This window comes from Acinonyx jubatus, chromosome D2 (genome assembly GCF_027475565.1).
Source record: "Acinonyx jubatus isolate Ajub_Pintada_27869175 chromosome D2, VMU_Ajub_asm_v1.0, whole genome shotgun sequence".
Lineage (NCBI taxonomy): Eukaryota > Metazoa > Chordata > Mammalia > Carnivora > Felidae > Acinonyx > Acinonyx jubatus.
Window position 1 is genome coordinate 71,375,733 of NC_069393.1, and position 26,598 is coordinate 71,402,330.

Below are 26,598 nucleotides of genomic sequence, written 5' to 3' on the forward strand. Positions count from 1 at the left end.
TATTATTACTACTCACACACACACACACACACACACACACACACACACACACACACACGTGCACGCACACACAGTGTTAATACCTGCTGACGTATTTAAGGCAAAGCCTAAATAGTTAAAATGTGATTTTTATTTGTCTATTTGTTTCTAGAAATGAAGACAATGGAACATGATAGTGGCCAGTTAAGTGAACTTCAAAAACAAAAGGATGAATTAATACAAGAATTATTTACTCTGCAGAGAAAACTTAAAGGTATTATCTTTATGAGCTAGTTTATTTTGCTGATTAATATAGTTATATACACATAACAGGGTCATAATATTCTTTCAGATTGTACTAATTTATTGGGATATAGTATTATTATTGGTGTAAAAAAAGAATAGGTAAAATACTGAAATGATTAGTGTTAGATCTGGTATTTTTAATGTCATAAATTTTGTTAAGATCTTTTTTGTGTCTTTAGTTGCTATGTTAAAGTAGAAAAATAAAAATCATTAGTACATACATTTTATATGAAGCACCAAAAATTAGAGTATTGTTCTTATGAATGAATGAAGGTAGCTCTTCTGTTTATTTTTTAAAGATTGTAAGCATTTTCTTAACTGTTTAGTTTTTGAAGGTAAAAAGAATGAAGCCATTTGTACTACCAAATACCTAGAGGCAGAAAAAGTAAAAATCAATGAAAAGCCTCAAAATGATGCTGAATGCTTAAGGTAAGAATTGCCTATTACATTTTGGTATAAAATCTAGTAATTTTTCAAGTTGTCAAAGAGATTTGAGCATAAAACTGAATGTGTAATTTAAGTTCCAAATAAAGACATTAATTCCTTCTATGTGTATTATGAAACATGCTAATGAGAAAACGCTTCACTAGCTAAAAAGAACGATATGTAAGTTTCACAGGGTATCAGGTTGATAATACTGAAATCAGTTTTATCTTTCTGCCTCATGGACTCAGTGCTATTCACATGCCAATAGATTAAGACAAAGTGTTGGTTCCACAACCCCCCTTTTTGTTATTTGTAATTTTTATTTTTATTTATCTTTTAATTTTTTTATGTTCATTTATTTTTGAGAGAGAGAGAGAGAGAGAGGTGAGCAGGGGAGGGGCAGAGAGAGAGGGAGACACAGAATTTGAAGCAGGCTCCAGGCTCTGAGCTGTCAGCACAACGCCTGACGCGGGGCTCGAACTCCCGGACCGCGAGATCATGACCTGAGCCGAAGTCAGCCGCTTAACCGACTGAGCCACCCAGGTGCCCCTATTCATAACTTTTTAAAAAAGTATTGAAATTATTTTTTATCTTTTTAGATCTAAGGGGGGAAAATCACAAATTCCTATTTTTCTTGAAATTTATTACTACCGGTTTGGTGCTGAAAGAACGAAATGTATTTTTTGTATGGAACGTTTAGATGCTTTTTATGCATTTGGATAATGAAAGAAAGGCTGGCGTTTGAAATAACACAGTCATACACACAAGGAGAAAGCCTTTGGTTTATTAATTTTACTATTATTTATTAATAATTCAATGTTATATTTTCTGGCTTAATTTCAAAGAAGTTCATATACTTTCTAGGCTAAAATATAAGGAAAGAAACCTCATTACTGAATCTATGAGAAGCAAATGAAGTCTTCTTTTACATAAATCATATAGAAATATGTCCACTAGAGCTGAACAAATGCTTCATATTAGCAGTGTATTGCTTTAGGCCATACTTTTAGTAGATTGTGAGAAAATATTTGCAATTTAATTTTATGTTAAGTTTTATAAGCATGAAATATCAATCTCTTGGGTGATATGTGTGATGCAGAATGCGTTTCTGTAATGACAATCTGCTCATTGATTTTTTTTACACTTTTAAAAATGATAATGCCCACTGGTATCATTATGGTTAGTAGTGTAAGGACTTCGGATGTGAACTCCAGTTTTGTGGGTTTATCACTCAGTCATAAAAATTTGCCCTGGGTTAAAATTAAACACACAAAGTCTGTTAGAGTGTTTTTTCCTTCACAGATGGTGACAGGAAATTTGAATAGAAAGAAACATCAGTCTGTATACACTGTCCATTTTCTGCATTTTAGCAGTTATTTACCAGTTCCCACTTTAAATTGTTTGATATGTGTAGCTTATTTTGCCAACTGGTATGTTCTATAAAAGTTATTTCAAGTATAAAGAACCAAGTCAAAGTACTGAGTGTAAAGATTTTAGGAAATAGGGCCATAAGTCTCATAATTAGTATAACAAGAGTCTTATGCTGGCAAGAAATGATATGACATTTATTCCATAACATGAAGGCCAAAATTAAGTTGGTTTTATCCCTAACTTTGGAATATTCTGTTCCATTTGAACATCCTGTTCAAATGTATACTGAATTCTGTTGCCTTTTTCCTAAATTTTCAAGTTTAACTTCTATGGGTATAGATGCTATATTTATGGCAGGGTTTCTCAAACTTCACACTGTTGACATTTTGGACCAGGTTATTCTTTGTTGTGAGAGGGCAGTCCTATGCAATTTAAGACGTTTAATAGCATCCCTGGCCTCTGCCCACTGGATGCCACTAGCACCTTCCACCCCCAGCCTTGACAACTAAAAATGTCTCCAGATATTGCCAGATGTCCCCTGGGCAGAGAGCGGTGGGTAAAATTGTCCCCAGTTGAGAACCAGTTTTATTTTAAGGTTATTATAATTGTACTTCTACTTTCATTAAACTTGAACCAGTAAGAAAGCAATTATAAAAAAAAATTACTGTTAGTTTATTTGTATGAGCTTATTGTTTCTACTTTTAGTAATTGGAAATTTTTATACATATTTTATTCTGTCTACATTATTGGAATTCTTTTATAATGATTTTTTAAGTTAATCTGTCATGTTCAGGTTATTTGTTGGACACTATTGTGATGTCATCCATTATTGTAGAGACTCGGTACTTACATTCACAGTGGTTTGATGGTCTCTGCTTTAGGTAATCTTTTCCTGTTTGTAAATACCAAGATGCTTATTTATTTAAAAGGTTCTATTTTGAAGAGTGTGGGATCATGTTAAGTCAGCTAACTTGTAGAATATTGCTGTGATTAACACTTAAATCAAAGGTTGGGTTAATCCATAAGAAGCTCCCAGAAGGTTGTACAATAATGACTGATCTAGTTGTTGTGATTTTTGTTTCTTTTGTTTTGTTTGTTTTTTCATATAGTTCAGGGAGGATAGAAATGATAAATCTCAGGTTCTTAAGAGACAGTAACCATAGAGATTAAGATTACAAACCCCTTGGAATCTCAGCTCTGCTGTTTACTGAGTGAGTAGTCTTGGACAAACAATTTAACTTGTCTGTACCTCAGTCTCTAGATCTATAAAATGAGGTTCATAATAGCACCTACCTCACAAGGGTATAGTAAAAATTAAGAACAGTGTTTGGAACATAGAAATGCTCTATAATTAGGTATAATTATATAATTACTTACGATTACATTTTGACTTCATATTATCCATGTGGATTTCGTGACTTTCAAGCTTCTTTCTCATTTTTCCTTCCACCTGTCCTTTAAATGCAGGGGATCCCTAAAGGTTAATCATTGATTGTCTTCTTCCTTTGTATTCTTTATGGGCTGGCTCATATGTTGTAATGGTTCTAATGATCACATATAATTTCCAAATATTTGTCCTGAATCTCTCTTTCCTAAGCTCCAGTCCTGAATACCCAACAGTTTGATATAATCATAGATCTGAAGTGATGCTGCCCTGATTAAATAAGCAAAAAAGCAAACACAAAAGTTTTATCAGAAGTTCAAAGGTTTTGTCTATGACCATACTACTCCGAACATGCCTGTTCTAGTCTGGTCTCAGAAGCTAAGCAGTGTCGGGCCTGGTTAGTACTTGGATGTGGAGTTCAAAGGTCTTCGTAATCTGTGCCCTATACTACTATTGCATCAGAATACCATTTATGGAATTCCAAATATGCCACAGGACTTCTTCACACCTCAGTATCTTTCTTTCTTCTCCATGAGCTAAAATCTAACTTAGTCCTTAAGGCCCAGCTCACGTGTCATTTTTTATGGGTTTTGTTCAAACCTAAAATGTAGCAGGCCTTTTTGACATATTTACAAACCTCATCATTCTCACCCTACCCTAATCCATTACCAAGTTTTATTGATTTGTCTGCAAAATATTTCTTGAATCCTTCCAATTTTCTCTCCCCGTTGCTAACATCATAGTTCTAGCCACTACCCTCTCTCACCTGGATCACAGTAAGTCTCTCTTCTTCTCTACTTCTTCTCTCCCACTCATCCACTCTTGCACAGGCTGATCCATTGTAAATTGAATCATGTCATCCCCTTATTAAAATCATTCAATGACTTCATAATGAACATAACAAAACCTAAAGTCCTTAGTGTGGCCTTGTCACAATATAGCCTCTGACCATCTCCTTGATGTTATTTTCAGCCATGGTCCCCTCTTCACTATGCTGCCTCAAGCAATCCAAGCTTTTTTTTCCATTTGAGGACCTCTGTCTCTCTTTCCTTCTCCCCAAATTGTCTGCCAGCCCTTCTGCCTGCCTGTCTCCTGCCTAGGTGGAACATACCCTGTCCTTTAGATCTCGGTTGAAATGTTTGCTCAGAGAAGCCCTCCCTCTGTTATTTTTTAAAAATAACAACCTGTATTTTTCCTTTATAGCACGAATTCTATTTTGTAATTACATACTTATGTGATTTATCTTGTTAGTATCTCTCTCTGCCATGTGCTCAACAAGAGGAGGGATCTTGTCTACTCAGTTTACCATTGCATACTCAGAATCCAAGACATCGGTACAGAGCTTGGCATATAGTAGGCATTAAATAAATAAATGAATAAATGATTCTAATAAATTATGAAAACTCTCCTCTACTTTTCCTTTCTCTGTGTTCATAGAGAATATGTTTGTAATTCTGTTATATCATTAATCATATTCTATGATAGTTATGTGTGTCAACCTATCCCACTTAACTGAGGATTCCCTCTACTTCCTGTTCATTTTTCGATCAGTCTCACATCTAGCACAATCAAGGGCACATGGTGTTCAATAAATGTTCCAGCGATTGAGTCTACATATAATTTTATTTTCACTACAAAGAAGGTAAAGTCCTTCACCTATTTTGAATGTTATTTACAAAGGCATGGTATATTCCCACCACTGGGATAGCCCCATGGAATTCTTTTCTTCACTCCTGACTTTTACGAGTTTAACCCCCCCCAAGCCTTTCCCCAACACTCTCCTTTCTTTTTCGAAGGTGAGGACGAGCAACTCAGTCTGACTGGTGAGTTTGGCAAGGTAAGCTGGAGCTAGCCCCTTTCTTTGGCCTGTCTCTTTGGAAGGTGGCCTACCTCACATAGTGTATGTTCCACTCTGCTCCTCTGTCCCATAAGCTTCACAGTGATAGGACTACATAAGAGAAAGCATATGGCATCCAGTTGTGCCTTTAATGGTGTGTGTATTACCTTAGTCTAATTCTGGGGCTCAATATTAGTCAATCCTTTGCTTGCAGATATAAGCCACATTCTCCAGTATCTGCCATATTTGTAGTAAATACGATATCTTCTGCTTTGCTTATTTCTCAATAGGGCAGAATTCAGTGAGGAAAGAAGAATGTTATATATTGGGCCCTTTCAAACTCCCAACAGAAAATATTTTTTTTTATTATTACCCAACACCAGGGTCAACAAAATACAGCTCTTGATCATGACTTTTTATTTGCTCCAAATAGTGACATGCCAGACAACTTGAAGCATTTCAGGCATTTTTCTTACCCACAAAACATATTTCTAGAAGGTTTTACATTTTTTTTTATAACCAATATTTGTGCCTGTTTAATACAACAGGAAGTTTATTTCAGAAACAAAGCTGCAGAGTCAACAGCATGGGGCTGTCCTTCTGAACATTTGAAGATAGTGAGGCTTTGTGAAGAGATATTTGCAATGGAAACTGCACAAAAGTTAATATACACCTCCTACTGAGAGACTCTAAATGCATTTATATGAAGTAGTAAATCAGTGCTGTTGCCTTTTCAGTGAAAAAGCCATCCAGTTAAGTTGGATGTAGAGGTCACATTGATGGTCCTTCGATTTATAAGAAGGCATAAATACAGGATGATATTCAGACACTCCCAACCTCTCTAAAAGATACACAGATAAATGTGTATATTTACACACATTTATATTTTTTAGTTTACCAAATGTGTAGAGGTGTTTTTAAATTTTGAGAGTAGGTTATGTTGACTGAATCCAAAATTCAAACACTACAGAAACGTAAAACATCAAAGTCTCCTCTCTTATCACCTTACTCCAGAACCTCCCCCCCAAATGTAACCATTGTTGAAAGTTTGACATGCATCCTTTCAGGGTTTATGTATCTCTGTGTATGTGTCTGTGTGCACACACACATGTCGTGTGTATTGTGTGTGTGTGTGTGTGTGTGTGTGTGTGTGTGTGTGTTTAGCACTTACTGGGCTGCAATTTGCTTTATTACTTAGCAAAATATTATGGACGTTTCCCATGTTTGTACTGATTAGTGTCATTCTTTTTTACTGCTAATGCATGGAGATGCCATATTTATGTAGCCTTTCTCCCTCTGATGGGTGTACAAGAGTTTTTAAAGTTTCATAGTTAAAGACATTTTTATACATGTATCCCTAAATACTTAAGGGGGTGTTTCTATAGCATTATTTAGGATAAGCATTATTGGGGCACCTGGATGGCTTAGTTGATAAAGCGACTGGCTCTTGATTTCAGCTCAGGTCGTGATCTCACAGTTTATGAGTTCAAGCCCCTCATTGTCTCTATGCTGACAAGCACAGAGCCTGCTTGGGATCTGTTCCCCTCTCTCTCTCTCTCTCTCTCTCTCTGCTGCTCCCTGCTCATTCTCTCTCTCTCTCTCAAAAATAAACATTAAAAAAAAAAAAAACAGAATAAGCGTTATTTAGTAGAGTAACAGGAATTGTTATTCAGGTGACACTGAGAAAATAATGCACATGTATTTTGCAGTAGTCTGTGTTATCAATAAAAATGAACTCTATATGAGTAAGTATAACAAGATCTCAACAGTAAAGTTTCTGGAAAATACTAGTCAAATAATTACATATCTATAGCCAATCCATACCATCTCTCTCTCTCTCTCTCTCTCTCTCTCTCTCTCTTTCTTTCTCTCTCTCTTTAGCATTTATAAAAAAATGAAAATCTCCATTTAATTCCAGGATTATTCTTAGCTATGTTGAATATTTCTGTTGACTCTGCATCTTTTCTAGTAAAAGTTCATCATTTATTCACTAACAGAAGTGTCTCTACAGCATTGATTATGTAGCCTTCAAGCTAATAGAAATCTCCTGTTTTGTGAACTCTTGGCACATTCTATAGTTATTAAAGCTTCTAAGTAAATACAAGGGAAACTTTGATGACAGAGTCAATTGATTATTTTAAACATTATATTCTGATATAAATGTGACTATTCGTAAATGTTCCTAAACTTTGAAATAATTTTGCCTATTTATTGTACAAGCCATGTATAATGTTACAATAATCATTTTCAAAAATCATTGGTGTCTTTGAAGGAAAACAGATTTTTTTTTTCCGTTTTCACATGTTACTTTTACGAATAACCCCTTTTGGCATGGGGGTAAGGAAGGTGATAGAAAGTATGTGGTTAAAGAAGATGCCTAATTCAGCTCACCCAGGATTTGTAATAATAGCCGCTGGCAGGACCCCACTCTCTTTTACTTCCTCCTCAGCAGATCTCTCTGGTTCAGACTGACACACCTGTGAAGGTTCGTAACTGTCTGCTTGTGGCCTGGACTGAAGAAAGGATAATTAGGACACCAAAACCCTGATTTCACACATTCAACTTTGAAGCCTATTTTCAGAAATAAATTGTACATGAGAGAGGATGACCTACATGTCTTAAAAAATAGTATGTGTTTAAGTGGCGCTAAAATAATTTTCATATGAGTTAATATACAGAAGGAATACTAAGACAGTCAAGCCAAGGAAACACTAGCAAAAAGTAGACAGAACTACTTGGTAAACCTCTGGTGTGATCAAGGAAACCAAAATGTGTAAGATTAATAGACTTAGCATGTAAGATTTAAAATTTCATGTGTCAAAAAAGTCAGCATCATGGGATGATAAACTGAGAGAAATTTATAGTAATTATGACAAACAGCAGATAACAGCTTACCACATAATCAGCTGATGAAAAATCAGTCAGAAAACACTAAAGTCGATAGTTTTATTCATGTATTTATCCACCAAACATGCATAGAATGCATACTTTGTATCATACACTATACAAGTTAGTAGGGATAACAGGGCAAATAAGTCAAATAGTAATGCAGTTATACTGCTTACCAATTAAATGCAAATTGAAGCCAGTAAATACAATTTTTCTATCAAATTTTGAAAGCCATTCTTAAATGACCATACCAAAATTGACAAGAGTATGGTATGGAGATAATACATTGCTGTGGCAGTATTCATTGCATATGTTTGGAATGCAATTTTATGTACATAAAATAAATCATTGTAAGCACTTAAAAATATTTATGCCGTTTAATCTAAGAGTCCACCTCTGAGCTCTGTCTTAAGGAAAACAATTCTAAGTACAGAAGAAACTTTATGTACAAAGGTGTGCATAGAAATGTCATTTATGGTAGAAAAACGTAGAAAACAACTTATAAATGAATGATTAAGTTAACTCTGATGTAGCCACTTGGATCACTATATGTTTTTCTTATATGGTGTGAACTGGCATGTGTAATTAACTGGGGGAAATGTAAGTAATAACATTGAGCCAAAGAAAAAACTAGGAAGTAAGTGTACATAGTCCCTATTATAGGGAAACAAAAGAGCATGATGAAATATACCTAAATTTTAGTGTCATTTGAGTTTGTGTACTAGGCCTTTGGGTGAAGTTTTTCCTTCTTTCCACTTTAATAGTACTTGTGTACAGTTCTATAGCTTAAAAGAGTGTTCTTCCAGTAAAGGCTTTTCTTTAGCACTCAGAAGTAACACAAAAATTGGAATGGCGCAGGAAATCATAAAAATACATGGAACATAAGTTTTGCAAAGCTAACTAGCAATATTGGCCCATCCTTGTCATTATTTGATGATTCAGAGAAAGGTGACAATAACCAATGCAAACTGCCCTTAGTTATTGTGCAGCAGGTGAAGGAAGTCCTTCTTGACTCCTATAGGCAATCAGTCTATGCACTGAAGCATGAGATCTGCTTACCATTATATGGCTTTGGCTAGCTGCAAATGCATTAATATTCATACCATTATTATCTAGCCTCTTTTAAAGCTAGCAACAGCAATTCTTTCTTTAAGTGCAGATCTAAATTCTACAGCTTGATTATATGCTGAATAGTGAAATACTTCCTATAATTTGCTCTAACTGCCCTCCTTAATTTCAGTAGTCTCTCATTTTTATTGTTAGCTAACTGAAAGGGAAAGTGGTCACTGCCCAGTTCTGATGGGCATAAACAATCTTAGAGAACCTGCAGTCCGTTTGAACTGAAAAGAGGGAGGAGCACGTATGGATGGTATGATGGGAAGAAAGATCTCTACTATTTTATTTGAAAAGATAAATATATTCAAATGAGGTCTGAAGTACATTTTAGAGCAGCCTCCACAGTACATTGTAACTCTCCATTCAGTTTTCCACTTTTTAAAAATATTCATTATAAGGCTTTTATGCCTGTGTAAACATCTAATGCTCAAAAATTAATAACTTGTTCTATCTTTCCTATGTAAGCATTCCTTCAGGATTCCTATTTACTATTAAATTCATAGAAGTTCAGAACAGAATGAAGTTCACATATATAGGGTATTGTTTCCTTTTCCATCCCTACAATTATGTTTTTCTTCCCTAACTATGTGTAAGTTATGAAGTATAATAATATAATAGGCGCCTGTGAACTAAACTAGACCTTGCATTTAGCCATGGCTCCTCCTTTATTCCATACCTTTCCTTACTCCACATGTAATTGCTGTCCTACACTGTGTTTCATTTCCTTGTGTGTGTGTGTGTGTGTGTGTGTGTGTGTGTGATGGCATTTAGTGATATGGCATTTAGTCCATTTTCTTATATATAATTTTCTTTGTTACCTTATGATTTATTTAAATTTATGCCATACATTTATATATATGTCTGCATATTGTTTATTTTTGTTTATATTTGAGTTATGTAAAAATGGTATGATACTGTTTTTATTCAACTTAGTTTCTAAAACTCACCTATGTTGTTGAGTGTAGATATGTAAATATATCACAACTTTCTTTTCTCTTTTTTTTGTTTTTTAATATTTTATTTATTTTTGGTAGAGACAGACAGAGCACAAGTGGGGGAGGGGCAGAGAGAGAAGGAGACACAGAATCCGAAGCGGGCTCCAGGCTCCGAGCTGTCAACACAGAGCCTGATGCGGGGCTCAAACTCACAAACTCAAGACCATGACAGCCGAAGTCAGACGCTTAAGCGACCGAGCCACCCAGGCGCCACTCTTTTCTCTTTTCAATGCACCTTTGGGTTGCTTCCAGTTTTTGTTTTCACTGGCAGTGCTCAGGTGATCATCCTGGTGCACACGCATAAGAGTTAAAGTTTTACTCCTGGCAGAACTGCTGCATATAAGGCACATGAATGTTGAACTTTACATGATAACAACAAACTATTTTTCCAAAGTGATTAAACTCGTTTGTATTTCCATTAGCACATGATAAAATTTCCCAGTGATCTCCAACTTCTTCAATACTTTATTTTCAGACTTACTAACTTTTGCCAATCTCAGGGACATAAGATGGCATTTTGTGGTCTTGATCTACATTGCCCTACCATCTATGTCATTGAGCTTCTTTTCATATGTTAATAGACCATGTGTTTTCTTTTCTGTAAAATGCTTCATACTTATTTTGCTACTGGGTTTTTGAGTATTTGTCTTTTACTGGTTTCTAGAAGTTTTTTATTTTATATTTTCTAATTATTTTGGATTCTATTACACATTGAAGATATCTTCTCCCAACTTATGAAGCTTTTTGTTTTTGCTTTGTGTTTTGGAGTTCTTTATATTGTTGTGCTTTACTGGAGTTCCTACTTTTGCTGTGGTTTAAATTATCAGTCATTTTTTGTTGTGGTTAGCATTTTTGTGTCTTGTGCTAGAACTCTTTCCCCATCTAAGATCGGAAGGATATTGTCCTATATTTTTTCTAACAATCTGTAAGGTTTGCCTTTCACATTTAAGTCTTTAGTTTATATGAAATTGATTCTATGTGTATAACAAGATCCATTTTTATTTTTTTGCACATGGATAACCACTTGTCCCAGCAACATTTATTGGATGGTTTCTTCTTCCTCTAGTGATCTACAGTGTCACATCTTTTATTAAAAATAATAAAATATGGGGCGCCTGGGTGGCGCAGTCGGTTAAGCGTCCGACTTCAGCCGGGTCACGATCTCGCGGTCCGTGAGTTCGAGCCCCGCGTCAGGCTCTGGGCCGATGGCTTGGAGCCTGGAGCCTGTTTCCGATTCTGTGTCTCCCTCTCTCTCTGCCCCTCCCCCGTTCATGCTCTGTCTCTCTCTGTCCCAAAAATAAATAAAAAACGTTGAAAAAAAAATTTTTTTTTAAAAATAAAAAAAATAATAAAATAACATGGATATATTTCATATTATACTTTCTCTTCTGTTTCATTGGTCAGTTTGTTGATTTCTGCATAAGACTGTGTCAATTACTACTAAATGCATACTATTCCATTTTAACTATTTAATTACTTAATAAGGAGTCATGATACAAGGTATGACACCCCCTTTGTCTTTTTTGGTCTTCGTCAGGAGCATGTTGGCTATACTTGGCTGTTTACTTTTTATGTACATTTCTTTTTTTTTAATGTTTTTATTTTATTATTTATTTTGAGAGAGTGTGCATGTGTGAGCGGGAGAGGGGTAAAGAGAGAGAAAGACAAAGAATTCCAACCAGGCTCTGTGCTGAGAGTGTGGGGCCTGACATAGGGCTTCTCCCCAGGAACCTTGAGTTCATGACCTGAGCTGAATCAAGAGTAGGATGCTACGGGGCTTCTAGGTGGTTCATTCGATTAAGTGTCCCATTGGCTGGGGTCATGATGATCGCAGTTCCTGAGATTGAGCCTTGCCTTGTGTGGGATTTCCTCTCTCTCTCTCTCTCTCTCTCTCTCTCTCTCTCTCTCTCTCTCCCCCTCCCCTGCTTGCCCATTTTCTCTCAAAATAAATAAAAAACTTAAAAAAAAAGAGTAGGACATTTAACAGACTGAACCACCCAGCCCAGGTGTCCTTATATACAGTTCTGAATCAACTTATCATATCCATGAAAATCTGTTGTGATTTTGGTTACAGTTGTACTTACTATCATAGTTACTTTTGAGAGACTGTATGTCTTTATTAAACTGAGACTTCCTGTCTATGAACTTAGGATACCTCAATTTGTTTTTCTAATATCTTTTAATAAAACTTTAGAATTTTCTGTTTGTCGATCTTGCACATCATTGGTAAGTTTTAATTTTAGGTACCTTGCAGTGTTGGATGCTGTTGAAAATGGTGGTTTTAATTTAAGTGATATGTTCTAATTGTTTATTGCTGGTGCATGGAAATATAACAGATTTTTGTGTTTTGACTTTATGACCACTATCTTTGCTAAGCTCTGTTTCTTAAGAGAATTATTTTAGAAGATTTAAAGCACATACAAAGGTAAAAAAGAAAAATATAATGAATCTTATGTACTGATCACTCAACTTTAACAGTTATCAGTTTATGGCCAGTCATGTTTCATCTATGTCTCCACTTGTTTTTCTTCTGTATTACTTGAAGCAAATCATATACATCATATCATTATTATATATTTATCTTAGTATGTCTCTTAAGAAATAACTTTTAAAAACCATGGAGTCCATTATTACACATAAAATAATAGCAATTGAACAAATAATAATTAACTGATATCAAATATCTAGTCAGTATTCACACTTACAATTTATAGCTGTCAGTTTTTTGTTTGTCTGTATTATGTTCTAGATAAGGTCTACATATGACAGTGACCTGATGTCTTTTAAATCTCTTTTAATATTGAATCTCCCCTATTTTCTTTTATTTTTTAAACTTGTAATTTATTTGTTGAGGAAATTAAGATTTAAACACATTTTTTAACATTTATTTATTTTTGAGAGATAGAGACAGAGCATGGGTGGGGGAGGGTCAGAGAGAGAGGCAGACACAGAATCTGCAGCAGGCTCCAGGCTCTGAGATGTCAGAGCCTGATGTGGGGCTTGAACCCATGAGCTGTGAGATCATAACCTGAGCTGAAGTCCGATGCTTATCCGACTGAGCCACCCAGGCACCCTAAGGAAATTACATTTTTTATCCTGTAGAGTTTCCCACAATTTGGATGTAGTTGATTATGTTCCCATTGTATGGTTAAATGTATTTGTTTGACCTAATATATTTTTTGGAAATTGGTAATTGGATCTAAAAGCTTGATCAAATTTAGGTTGAGATTTTTTGGCAAAGCTATAGCACAGATGGAATGTTTTCCCATCAGGAGGCCTTGTGCCTCTTGTTTTTTGAGTGTTAGTGGCCATCAATGTTCAGTTTCTCCAGACTTTCTAATTCCGCCCCCCACCCCACCCCCAATGGCCTAGACTAAATTATGCTTCAGAAGCAAACAACCCTTAAATCTCAGTGATGTGCAGTGAGTGTTTATTTCTTAATCACACTACATGTTCATTGGGAGTTAGCCACATTTCTCCTCATCTTCATTCTGCAACCAAATATGAAGAAGCAGCCCCTATGGCATATGGTCATAATCTTTGTCAATACTTGTTGCTTGTTTTACATTTTAGCTATTCTGATGTGTGTCAAGCATTTCATTGTGTTTTTCTTTTCTGTTTCTTTGATAACTAACAAAGTTGAGCACATTTTGTGGATAATCTGGTAGAGGTGTGTGTATGGGTGTGTGTGTGTGTGTGTGTGTGTGTGTGTGTACGCACTTGTATGCCCATTTTCCATTGTGTTGTCTTTTTCTTATTGACTTGTACTTCTTCATATATTACGGATATACTGTATTATTTATTGTGTCTTCTAACTTTTACTTGCCTTCTTGGACGCTGGGTGATCTCTGATTTTGAGCTCATGGTTTCCTCTTAATCTGTGGGAGGCCTGTAGGTCTAAATATGTTCAACTTTCCTTCCAAGAGGATTTTCTTTTGCTTCTCCTAGCGTCCAGGGAATGCCACTGGCCTAGGACCCCTTCAGACTTTCCTTAAGGGTTGGAGCTCAGCAGAGGTTCGAGTTGATCTAGTCTCTGCACCTGGGGGCTGGCCCAACTGGCTTAGGTTTGTGACATCAGGATTGCTCTTGGTATCCGCCCTTAGGTTGGCCTCACCTGCCCCGGCTGCCCTTGCTCTCTACCTCTCCAATTGCCATTCATGGCTTTTGCTTATGTTTTTCTTTTTGGAAGTCTGTAATGCTAGAAATAGAAGACTTTTCACTATTTTTTACATGAAATACAGACATAAAATATTTTTTAAATTTCAGAATATTCTAAGGATTAAAGACTTAACTGGAAGAAAGAAGTATTGCTTTCTTACTCTAAAATTAAAATATATTCTAATTACATGTGTGTACTATGAAGTTAATGTTTAATTTTAGTGCAAGAAGAAATCTCAGAGGTCAATTTTTTCTGTAATTAAATTTTTCAGGTTAGGTTCAGAGAGGCGAAATGAGTTAGCCAAGTTATTCAGCTTGTTAGTGGCCAGGACTAATACAGAGCTCTTCAGACAGTACTGTATTTTTCCCACTAAGCTGCGATGCTCTTTTAACTAACATAAAATTGCCTATTATGCATTTAGTCTGCCTTTTTCTTTATGGAAGCTTTTTTTTCTTCTGCAAATTTTATATAGTCTTTAGAGAATTAAAATTTCTTTCCAAACTCTTTAGTGTTAAACTCAAATCTGCCATTATCCATATAACCAAAACTTACTGTAAAAGTTTATTGCTGAACTCATAGCATGAATTTTTCCTTTAAAACAGACTTAAGAAAGAATTAGAACTTTGTAAGGAAGACAACATGCAAACTGCTTATGAAGCTCTCCAAACAGAAATAGAATTTCTGGAGTTGGTAAGCCACCAAGTGATTCTTTAACTTCTGTCCAGTATTATTGTACCCATTGGTGAGAATGGGTGTGCCGGGAGATATATCGTCAATCTAGTGGTTTGCCCTTCACATGGATTTTCACTAGATACAAAAATTAAAACTGCACCAACGAACCAGGCTAAAGTCAGGATCTAAGTCAGTGAAGTCTTTTGAGTTCCTGGAGAGTTAGGTGCTACATAAAGCAAGTTCTCTTCAAAGCGAATACATACAATTTCAAACTAAGTTTCAAAAAAATTCAAACCTGACCTCACAACATTCCCTTGACTGAAACAGTTGTTAGAGGATTAATGCACTGAAGGATTTTAACTATCATAATGCTTAAAAGCTTTTTGTTTTTGATAGGCACAAATTATACTTTTATTATATTTGATCTTAAAACTTTTTTATTACAGATTTTTATGATCTCAAGAACTTTGGATTCAATTATTGGAAACTTATTTTTGGATTGTGTGGGAGCACTTTAAATTGCTTTTAACCTCTTTGGTTGTTTATAAAATGAATGCAGTATTTGCCATGCTCTATTTTAATGGAAGACATATATAGCTAGCTTTAGAATATGTTAAAATGTCATTTTAATTTATTACATTACATTTTGTTTCATATTTATTTTCTGTAAACATTTCTTTTAAAAGTGTTCCAATAGCTTATGTTAAAATTTAAATTTTTTATGAAAATTTTCAAAAATAAAATTGAGAAAAGCCCATTTATTGTTGTGCTAAATTTACATGAACTTTATGGAATTCCTTCAATAAGAATTTCATTTTTCCTCATGAAAAATTATTATATTTTTCTTTTCAGACATTGGCACAGAAAGATCTTCAGGAAAACAAATAACTTGTGGACAATTGACCAAAGCTATCCAAGGTTTGATCAGAGCACCTTAAAATCAAATCCTGTGATGGATACACGAACTGTGCCCATTATAACAGATTTTTGTGGAAAACGTGTGGTTCTGAATGTTCAAAGTTGTTGATATCTAGAATTGGCATATTACCATTTTTAAAATGTAATGTCTTGTTACTTGGTGGAACTTTAAAGCTTCTTATGGGATTTGATTTTATTTCTAAAGGAAGAAGAAGGGACAGGTGGATATTGTGCTCTCCGCTTCTTATCTCTCCTGACCCTTAAGCTGATCTGTACTTTGTGATGTTCATTCTTTATTGCAGTTTACCTTGGGTCTGGTCAAACACCGGTGGGGAGAAACGATCAGATTATTGATCCCATTTTGTTGGTGCCATTTCCCTCAACAAAGATGCTCACTTTCATTTTAATCCTTCTCTAATCTTTAAAATGTCTGTTGACAGAAGTCTTCTGAGGCCTTTCATCTACAAAAGCCAGTTTTCTCCCCTTTTCTCTAGATATTTTTGTAGAGTTAAGTCTGGGGCTCCTGCGGCCATTTCCCAGCATTTTGTGCCTGCTGTCCTCTTCCCAGTGCCGGTGTTGGTTAGAATGAAGTAAGTCATCCACCTGGGGAGGTGCATGATCTCCTTATGGCCATCAGGATTCATTTCGCTGGTGGACTGAAACATCGCAACTAAAACTCACGTTTGGATCAAACATGGTATTTCCACCAAATTTGCAGCAACACATAGCTTCCTACAGTTAGCAATCCCGCCTAGGAAGGTGTATTTTTCACTAGTTTCTAAAAAAAAGTGGATGGAAATTGTCCAACAATGCCCTAAACTGTGGTGAATCAGGGAGGGGAACAAAACCTATTTGGGGATATATTGCAAAGTTCGGAGTGCAAATGTTAGAATCATGTTTTCTTTTGCGGCTGTAGTTGAATTAGTTTAACATCAAATATGAGATGTTTACAGATGTCTTCTATCTACCGACAGTGAGGTGGGCTAGTTTCAGGGCAAGTCCTATTTTGGTATAGTTTTCTGTGTATGTTGTTTTGTACTCTTATTTTTTTTAATTAGTAAAGTTAAAATTCTCCTTTGAGATGTGTAGCAGTTGCCATCTGTTTAAGTAATTTGCATTTTCAGAAGTGATTTCTTATTTTGATTCCTTAAATATTTGATAGTAAATTATTTTTGCTTAAGAAGAAAAAAATTAATGGTACCAGGGAGTTGCTCCCTATTTTATATGCAAATATAAAGCGGAAAGTGGTTATTGGGATTAGTCGTGACTTCAGTTTTGTCTTATTTTAGTCCATTTATCTATCTAAATTCTAAGTCTCATGAATATCTACTTATTAAATGTGTATTCTATTATTAATATGCAGATTGAGCTTACACATAAAGCCTCTTACACTTACCAATAATTTTTGTTCATTATTGGTTTTGTAGCTAAATATTAATGTAAACTACAGATATGCCACTTATTTGCATAACTAACATGCAATGACATATACGCAGAATAAACTCTTACCGATACAACTATCTTTTCATATGTGTATCATCCAGAATATCAAGATTAAATATTCACTAATGGAATCAGGATTCATATGAACTGAATTTGAGAAAAAATGGAAGATGAGGTATTTTCATTATTTCAGAATGCTTAAAATGCATATTTTAAGATTTAAGGTAATTTTCAAACAATCAAATGAATATTTTAGTGTTACATGTTAGAGTAATTCAAAGCACTACCCATGTGATTCCAGACAAAATAACTGGGACTTCTAGAATCAATGTAATCAAAGGAAGAGTTTTACCAAACAAAGGAAATACAACAATCAATAGAAATCACAGTGTACTAAACTGAACTGTACTGTCAAAGTAAAATATCAGTAGTAGATTTGGTCAGTTTTTAGTTTTTTTAAGAATTAGTATTCATAAACCTCGTAAGTAGGATAAATAACTGAAATTTCTGGGTAAAAATGTGTCTCAGACTGACTTTAATTATTCTGGAAGCAAGACTTTGGCTATACAGAAAGGCAGTTTTTAAATGAATGCTCATTCACTAAGTGAATTCACTAAATTTTCCTTGTACTGATCTATAACCAAAGCTCAAATTAACCCAGAGTAACAGTGATCCTGCTCCAAGGTTCTGGGCACGCCACCATAGTTCTTTACTGTGACAGAAGTTCTTCCAGAAGCAACTTTTTCATTCTCAGCTCTCTGTTGGGGATAATACGAGGATGTATAGATACTTTGCTGCATATTTTTCCTGCTGATTAATGGCACTATTTGGCTAGGGGAAAAACAGCCACAAAATTATAGTATGTGGAGCGTGACCACTAGACTAGAAATTCCTTTCTTCCTTCCCTGCCCTAATTATTGAAACGGAAGGAAAAAAATCAAAGAAAAGGAAAAGCTTTAAGGTATGGAGAGTCAAGAAGATTTCTGTAGTACTCATTGTTTTATCAATAGCAGTGTTTTCTCTTATAAGAGAAACAAAAATTGAGGAGTACTTTGTCTGCTTGTCTTTTTCTCCTTGAACCTTGAAAAACTATGATGAGATGGTTAAGAGTCCTAAATAAGGTTCAAGTCATAGAATTATGATGAACTGCAATCTAGAAATGTCTTAAAACAGAGGCAATTGGGATTGGTAATTTATTGTAGAGTGGATATTATACTGTGAGAAAATCTACTGAGTCTCTTACCAGAAGGGTAATTCAGCTGGCTGGTTGCAGATGGACGGATAGCGGGCACTGAACAGGCCCTGTTCTAAGCTTACACTGAGGACAAAGTCCCTTTCTATTTCATACCAATCAATCATACATAACTGTGTCACATTATTATGAATAAGTCATTTATTTGCAGCCCAGAAAACAGTAGCAGTGCGGTGACATGATTAGAAATAAATATGATATGATTTTTAATCCTGGGTGTACAAGGGTAAGGTGTTCTGTCATTCAAATATTTATTTCTAGCATAACATTTGAAATTTGGAGTTGTCCAATGTTCTAAAAAATATATTAATATTTGAAACAGATTTTGTTGAGGTCAACTTCTGTGTTTCTTCGTGACTCTTCTCTCCTTTGTCATCCTGAAAAACTGAAATGAAGCAAATGCATTTGCCTTTCGGAGTCTAGTTCAGAGCATTTTCTGTCAAGGGAATTTTTTTCAGGATATGAACTAAAAAAATGAAAATTTTTTTTTTTGTCATTAGCCTGAAGCAGGGATTAAGTCTTGGAGTTTTGTGGCCCTTTTATCTTAAGACAACAGATTTTTTTTTGATGGAAGAAAGGGGAAGATGAAGTTGTATTTGAAAATGTCAGAGGTAGGAATGTATAGTTACTTGCATTTGCGCTTTCTAAACATTATACTTTCAAGTTAAGTAAATTTCTGCTTGGCCAACTAATGATCTAATTATCATGCCGGCAAAGAAACTTTTTTTTTTTAAGTTCATTTACTGACATTTGACCAAATAATATGGAGATGACACTGACTGATGTATGAAGGAAATAATGTAATAATTCTCCCTGTTCTATAAGGGAGTATCGGGATTTCATTTGTTTATTTGTTGTTGTTCATTATACTGAGGGTCATGTTCATTAAACATGAGGAAACATTTTGCAGGGTAATGCTAGTTGTAAGGACATATTTACTTTGATTGGAGGAAGAAAAAGGAAGCATTACAAAGAAAGCCATGACTGACGGTAAAATGCTCTCCTTGCTGCTGCTGTGAAAAGTATCAAGAGCAAAGCTGTCAGAACTGAAAGCTTATTTAAACAACTGCTTTTGATACATAGCACATTTATCTTTAAAAGACCTTTATGAAATTGACAGCACCAGAATTCAAATGTCTAGGAAAATAAAGAGTAAGTAAAAATGTGAAATTAATAACAATGACTGATATAAGTAGCTGTGCAAAACAAGGTCCACAGAGTGGGAGAGAAATGATTTTATTTCTCTCTTACAACCAGAAAAGCTATACTACTCTATTAATTCTAAGTTAATTATTTTCATACTTGTAATAAATTGTCATTCTAATTAGTTGGTAAATAAAATCTTGTTAAAATAAAATCCTCTTAATCTACATTTAATAGATGCAAATATAATTACTAATGAATATTTCTGGATATGGCTTTGTGATTGCTGAGAGAAAGTATTTGCAAATTCAAACCACCATTACATGGTGTGGTTGTTGACAGTTTTTGTGGACTTTACACAAGAAAGCTTCTGGTTGGGAATGGGTGACATGGGAGTAATCCTGAGGTCAGTGCAATGTCAGCTCTAGAATCTATTGCCAATTAAAATTTGCAAAATGTCAATGTTGTATTTATAAAAATAATTTTATCCAATAAAATCACATCTCTTTATTGAGATTCTAGTTGGAGACTAAACATATATCCCAGTTTTTGCATGAGGAACTGAGATTTTGATTGATAATCTGATTTGTGTGAGGTCGCAGAGGGCAGTGGGCCTCTTTATTTACATTTTAATTGCTTGGGCTTCAGTTCCAACAGCCTTAAAAATACATTGCTTTTGAAAATTTGCTTATAATAAAATCTTACACAACAAATAAATATTAGAATATAAGAGAAATTTGAGAATCCCTTAAAACACCTTTGTGGACCAGAAAACATCGATCAGAATCTGTGAATCTAAATCATTAACTAAGAATATCTTTTACACTCCATAAATAGAAAAGGGCAAATCAGTACAAAACAGACTCAATTCAAGTATTACTGAAAATTTACCTCCCGGATATCGCTTGAAATTAATACCTATTCATCCCACTTTATTATACTTTCTACAGATGTATTTTTTTCAATGCTACCCTGTGGTCATTGATAATTTAAGGTGATAACCTAAGGGGTGGCATCTTCTTAAAATATCAAATAATAAGTGTTATATTCATGTTTCAGTACTTGCTAAGGCAGGATTGTGAACTAACAGAAAAACTTCCAAAAAGAGCAACATATGAAAGAATCTCTGATTAACCTGAAATTAGCACTCTTGTTCATTTCTTTCTGTTCCCCTTCTATTCTCCCATCCATCCATCCCAACTCCTGGCAACCTCCCAGAACTCGTATCATGCCACTCTCCTCCTTGAACATTCCTCTCCAGACACACTGGGTTTTTTGCTCTCCAGATAGGCCAGGCTCACTCTGGCCTTGGGATCATTTCAGGAACTGTTTCTCTTGCCTGGGATGCTCCTCCTCCTGATCTCTTTATGGTTTTCTGCTCTATCATTCTGGTGTCAACTGAAATGTCACCTCCTCAAAGAAGCCCTCCTTTAAACAGTCGATCTAAAGTAGTCACATGTTCACATTCAAGTTTAATGCTCTTCGTACTACTTGTCATTTCTGATATCTTTCTTGTCTTTTTTTTTCTTTTCTGTTTCTAACCAATGAAACACAAGTTCCATGAGAGCAGGGGTATTACTTATACGTCATTTTTTTTTCTCAAAGCCTGGAACAGTGTTGGCATTTAGGAAGTGTTCAATAAGTGTATGTGAAAATATGGCTCCTTAATTAACTTGTTCATGTAACCCATATTTATTAATTGAGAATTTGAACATAAATTATTGATTCTCTAGTTAAAGAAATTAGGTTCATTTATTGTTGATTCTTTCCTGGCTGATAGATTCTTACTCTGTCCTCTCATTTTTTACTCTTTCTGAGTTTATGTTTACTTAGCTAAAAATTGGCAGTAATAATGTTTGCTAATTTCAGAACCTATCTTTGTAGAACAACCAATAAAAGCGTTGAAAAGAAACTAGAAGAAAATAATGATTCCATATCCCATCATGGAAAAAGTTTGTAGGTCTCTAAGTGTTTACTTACAGCTTTCTATTATCAAGCTGTTGATTGGCAAGTAATGGCTTTGAATGCCTACTTTCCACCAGCTACCAGAATAGGAAGTGAAAATTGTAAGTTGCTTGCAAGCTATGAATGTGCATTAGAATAGCTTAAAAGCATTATTTCTCCATGGTAATAGAAAATTTTGAAATGCACTTGCTTCTGACTGTGATTTACTCGCTCTTTCTGGTCTGAAATACAATGTTTAAGCAATCTTGGTTTTATGCAGCACCATATTTAGAAAAATGTATGAATGCCATCTGCTGGATTTCGTTGGTACCACCTTGAACAAGATGAGCTAAAAATGGAGGAAATTTGGGAATGACAAATCCTTATAAACAAGTGATTCTTCCTTTCTCCTTTCTTTCCTTCCTTTATTCCCTCCTTCCCCCATTTATGTAGATATAGATTTTAAATCTCTATCTATAATTTTCATTTGTTCCATATATAATTTTCAAATATGTATTTGATACTAATTTTCAAATTAGTATGACATGTATCCTACAGAAAATATAAAGTTTAAGGGCTGTAATAGTGAAATTTTAGTAATACTACTATTTCTACTTTTGCTAACATTAAAAGAACCTAGCTTATTTAATCAAGACATCTTCTTTATTTTTGAATTAAAAAACATAAAACTTGCGCTGTGACACCGCATGAAAAGTTAGTGTAAAATTAAATTGATTGTTTATATAACTTCTGAGTTTGTTAACCTTTGTTATTTACTGTTGATCTTTAATCTTCAAAGATTCACTCATGAATTGGTGGACCACCAAATGAAGTGCAGTCATTCTGTTTAAGATCTTTGGCAATTGACCTGCCCATCACCTTTATCACCAGATATGTGTTTTCTTTAAAGCTTTACTTTAAAATTCCTGTCTCCTTGTCATTGAACATCTACAGAATTCATGTTGTTTCAGGAGTTAAGTGATTAAAATAGTTTCTAGCACAATTCTGTTGATGAAGGGAAATTGGGGTGAATCTCTGTTGACTCCAAGAATATCCTAGTTGTCGAATATTTGACAGCATTTCATATGACCAGTCCACCAGCAGATCCTGTTGTTTCTGTCTTCAAAATATTTGTAGAATCTGGGGAGCTCTTGCCATCACAACATGGCTACCACCCTGCCGTAGTCTCCCTGATAACCTGCCTTTCCTTTCTGCTTTTTCTCTTAGTGCTTATCCTATTATTTTTATTAGTTATAAACTCTGTCATATTCAGTCTTTCAGACTAGAATATATATGCTTCATTAAGTTAGAGATTTTTATGTCTTTCACTGCTGTCTCCCCAGTGCCCAGGACAGTGCCTGACACATAGTATGTACTCAAATAGCTTATTTCTTAAATAAATGGATTTAGTTTGAGTGATTTTCCTTGTCTCACATTATAAATCATTTAGTAGAGATATATTCTTGGCGCTGCTGTTAGCTCAAAATTATAATGTCCAAGAAAGTATAATCTCTATCGTTTACATGCATGCAGGCTATCACTACATTTTAAGGTGAAAAATTAGCACCTACTACACAAGAAATCATGATAATTGTAGTATGGGACCGAAGGTGACAAAGATGTGGTCTTTTTGCTTACAGAACTTACACTTCTTCCTGAGAATTGTTGTCAAGTGACAAAACAATTCAGACTCAGAGCTGCTAGATTTATTCTTCAGTTAAATAGGAGATGGATTTAGTTGTGTTGCATTTTGCTTTATTTTCTGAGGGGCCTGGGTTAAACTTGGCAGAGATTCTTGAAGAGTTCGGTGAATTTCCTGATCCATGAACACTTGACTTATGTGTGGATTGGTGTTAGAATCCGAATTCAGAATTCCATTTTTGATCTCTCATGCTAGGTGATTTATATAAACCATCTCTACTCTTCACCACTATCTTGGAAGATGGTGATGTTGGTGATTGCTTTATAGCCAAGAAACCAGAGGTTGAAAGCCTGAGAAAATTACCAAGATAATGCAGTGACAGTTTCCAGGCACATTTGAACCCAGGACTACCTAAATTCAATGCTCTCTAATAAGTGCTATCTTTCCCAATTCATAAAACGTAGCCTGGGTTTAGAAATGCAACAAAGAGATGTTTTGTTTTGTTTTGTTTTGTTTTGTTTTGTTTTCATAGATGCAGAGAGAAGTTAACCAGGTACCAAGGCTGTTTAAACTGCCTCTTCTCCAATGGTGGCCACTGCTTCCTCCTTCCCAGCAAGTGGAGGTAATTGGAATAAGAATATTCATTCCTTTCCGATATGGCCCAAGTGTTTCTTTCTCTACCACGTGTCTCCTTATACCATCAGGCAAATCAAGTATGCCCTCTCTGCCTCACTGAACCTTTGCTAAATGCACATTATAGTACTATCTAGCAGTGGTATAATTATTAGTCTCCTCTGGATTGTGAACTATATGAGGGCAAGAATTTTCATTTATCTTTGCATTTCGAATTCATATCAAAGTGCCTTGCACATTGCAGGTACCCAGTACGTGTGGAAGACTTCATGCATATGATTAATTTGCACTTCACATACTTAACGGGTTGATTAAGTTTTATAGATTGGCTTGAAACCTAATCATCTTCAGTACTCTTGGTGAAAGGAGGGGAATGCGGAAGATTTGAACAACTGTACTTCTCCTGAAACTGTTACACTATATGTTGACTAACTGGAATTGAAATACAAACTTGAAACAAAATAAAAAACAACCTACTTAATATTAACTTTTGAATAGGTACCTACAATTCTTTCTTTCTCAAATTCTTGTTCTGGTGATTTCCCCCACCCCCAAATTCAAATTTGCTCTCAGTACAACCAATTACCATTGGCCATTCACATTCACAGCTTGATATTGTTAAAAGGGGAGTTGGGAATACTCACCAGTATGGGAACACTTTAGAAGGAATGGAGGAAGCATCTAGAAAAACATAGCTGATGACAGACGACTAGAATTAAAGAATTAAGAACTACATATAAACCAGTGGAGGAAGTTCTTCTTAGGGAAGGGTGTTTGGTTACTCCATTCTGCAAGTGAAGAAAGAAGCAGATTTGGCTACGCTACAGCGATACTATGCAATGACGATGATGTACTAAACAGGCTACAAATACATGTTTAATTCAGTTCTGATTTCTGTTTTCATAACACCTCCTTAATTGAGTTTAACTGGGAATACATTTATTTGAAACTGAAAAATAGAGTCAATTTTTGTTGTAACAAAAAAGTGATCGTTTTATTTTTGCTGTGCAAAACATGAGGGTCTACTGGCTTGCTTTAAAGAATAAGGGAAGACTAACAATGAGTTTACATGCAGTGGCTGGTCAGATGTATTAGTTTCCCACTGCTGCTGTGACAATTACCACAAATTTAGTGGCTTAAAACAACACACATTTGTTATCTTACAGTTCTGGAGGTCAGAAGTGTGACGTGGGCCTCACTGGACTGAAAGCGAGATGTCAGAGCTGCGTTCCTTCGGAGGCTCTAGGGTAGGATGTATAGAACGCTTGCCTTTTCTAGCTTCTGGGGGCCGCTTACATTCTGTGGCACATGACCCCTTCCTGCACCTTACTCCAGCCAGCCCAGTAAGCCACGTCCTTCTCACGTTGAGTCTCCCTGGTTTCCCTCTTGTGCCCTTCTCTTCAACTTACAAGGACCCTTGTGATTATGAGGCCCACCTGGACAGTCCGGTCTTGTCTCTCTACCTCAAGGTCAGCCAGTTTCTCTTTGCCACGTAACTCACCATATTCATAGATTTTGGAGATCAGGATGTGCACGTCTTTGGAAGGGGGCGTTACTCTGCCTAGCACATCGATGAAATGCTTGTGCTCTCTAAAACAGGCTAAGCTGCCTTCTTACCTGTGTGGCACATTTTGTGTTCAGTTTCTTAGCAAGTCCTTTTAAATTGAAAGAAAAATTCAATATTAGTTAATGGCATTTTACTGTTTATGATTCTGTGGCCCATCTTCTGGCCTGCAATAAAGTGAAAACATAATGTAGTTGAGTGATTTCCCCCCCTCCCAGGCAAGTGGGTCTTGTAGTTCTATAACAAAGACATTTCATGGGCAGTTCTAAGTTAGCATTTTTTTCTTCATCTCCTTTTGTCCTAATTGTTAACATCTCTGTCTTTCTGAGTTTCTGCCAAATATGTTTTAATAAATTTTTTTCTCTTATTTTTCACTTCCCTTGTTGCCCACTCTTATCTTGTTTATCTGTTTTACTGGATTACTTTCACGGATAATAAAAGGAGTTTGGTCCCCTTTTTAGATTGGAAAATGTGATCATTACCCCTAGTTTAATCTCTCTTCTCTGGTAAAAATCTTCATTTGGAGGACTCCCCAAAGAACATAAAACTTTGGAGTGACCTTTATATACTAAAGCAAAATTATCCACCCTCAGAGTACCCTTTGGAAAAACCACCTTGTTGGTTCAAATGTTTGGAATCTTTTTATTTAGAAAGACAGAAGATATTGCAAAGTAATGGTAAGTAAGTAATGGTAAATAATAAAAGTAATATTACTTTTATTACTTCTGTGTATTACTTCTCTGAGGGGTTATCTGTCCTTTTGATTTCCCTTGGCAGAAGTCTGTCTAGTGACTTGCCAGACATAGATACAATAGTCTTGAATGAACCTGTTCTTGTGTATTATGCATAGAGCTATTAAATATATTATAACCGTCTTCAATTCAATTTAATGAGTATTTCTTGAAGTTTTGCTCCGATGGTGTAT

General features: G+C 35.3%; 1 protein-coding gene across 2 annotated transcripts in view; it reads left to right on the plus strand.

The window, feature by feature from the left end:
• The window catches only part of CCDC172 (coiled-coil domain containing 172), a 68,268-nt gene extending 42,135 nt beyond the window's left edge, over positions 1-26,133 (plus strand). The window contains exons 6-11 of one of the 2 annotated variants that reach the window (XR_008292399.1): positions 152-253; positions 612-714; positions 15,065-15,152; positions 15,987-16,052; positions 24,009-24,098; positions 25,276-26,133. Coding sequence is in view for 1 of the 2 variants with exons in the window: in XM_015071308.3 (XP_014926794.3) it covers positions 152-253; positions 612-714; positions 15,065-15,152; positions 15,987-16,022 (329 nt within the window). In the remaining variant the exon portion in view is untranslated. Of the gene's footprint in view, positions 1-151; positions 254-611; positions 715-15,064; positions 15,153-15,986; positions 17,366-24,008; positions 24,099-25,275 lie in introns of those variants that run through there. The other variant, XM_015071308.3, reaches the window with a different exon arrangement.
• The last annotated feature ends 465 nt before the right edge of the window (positions 26,134-26,598 follow it).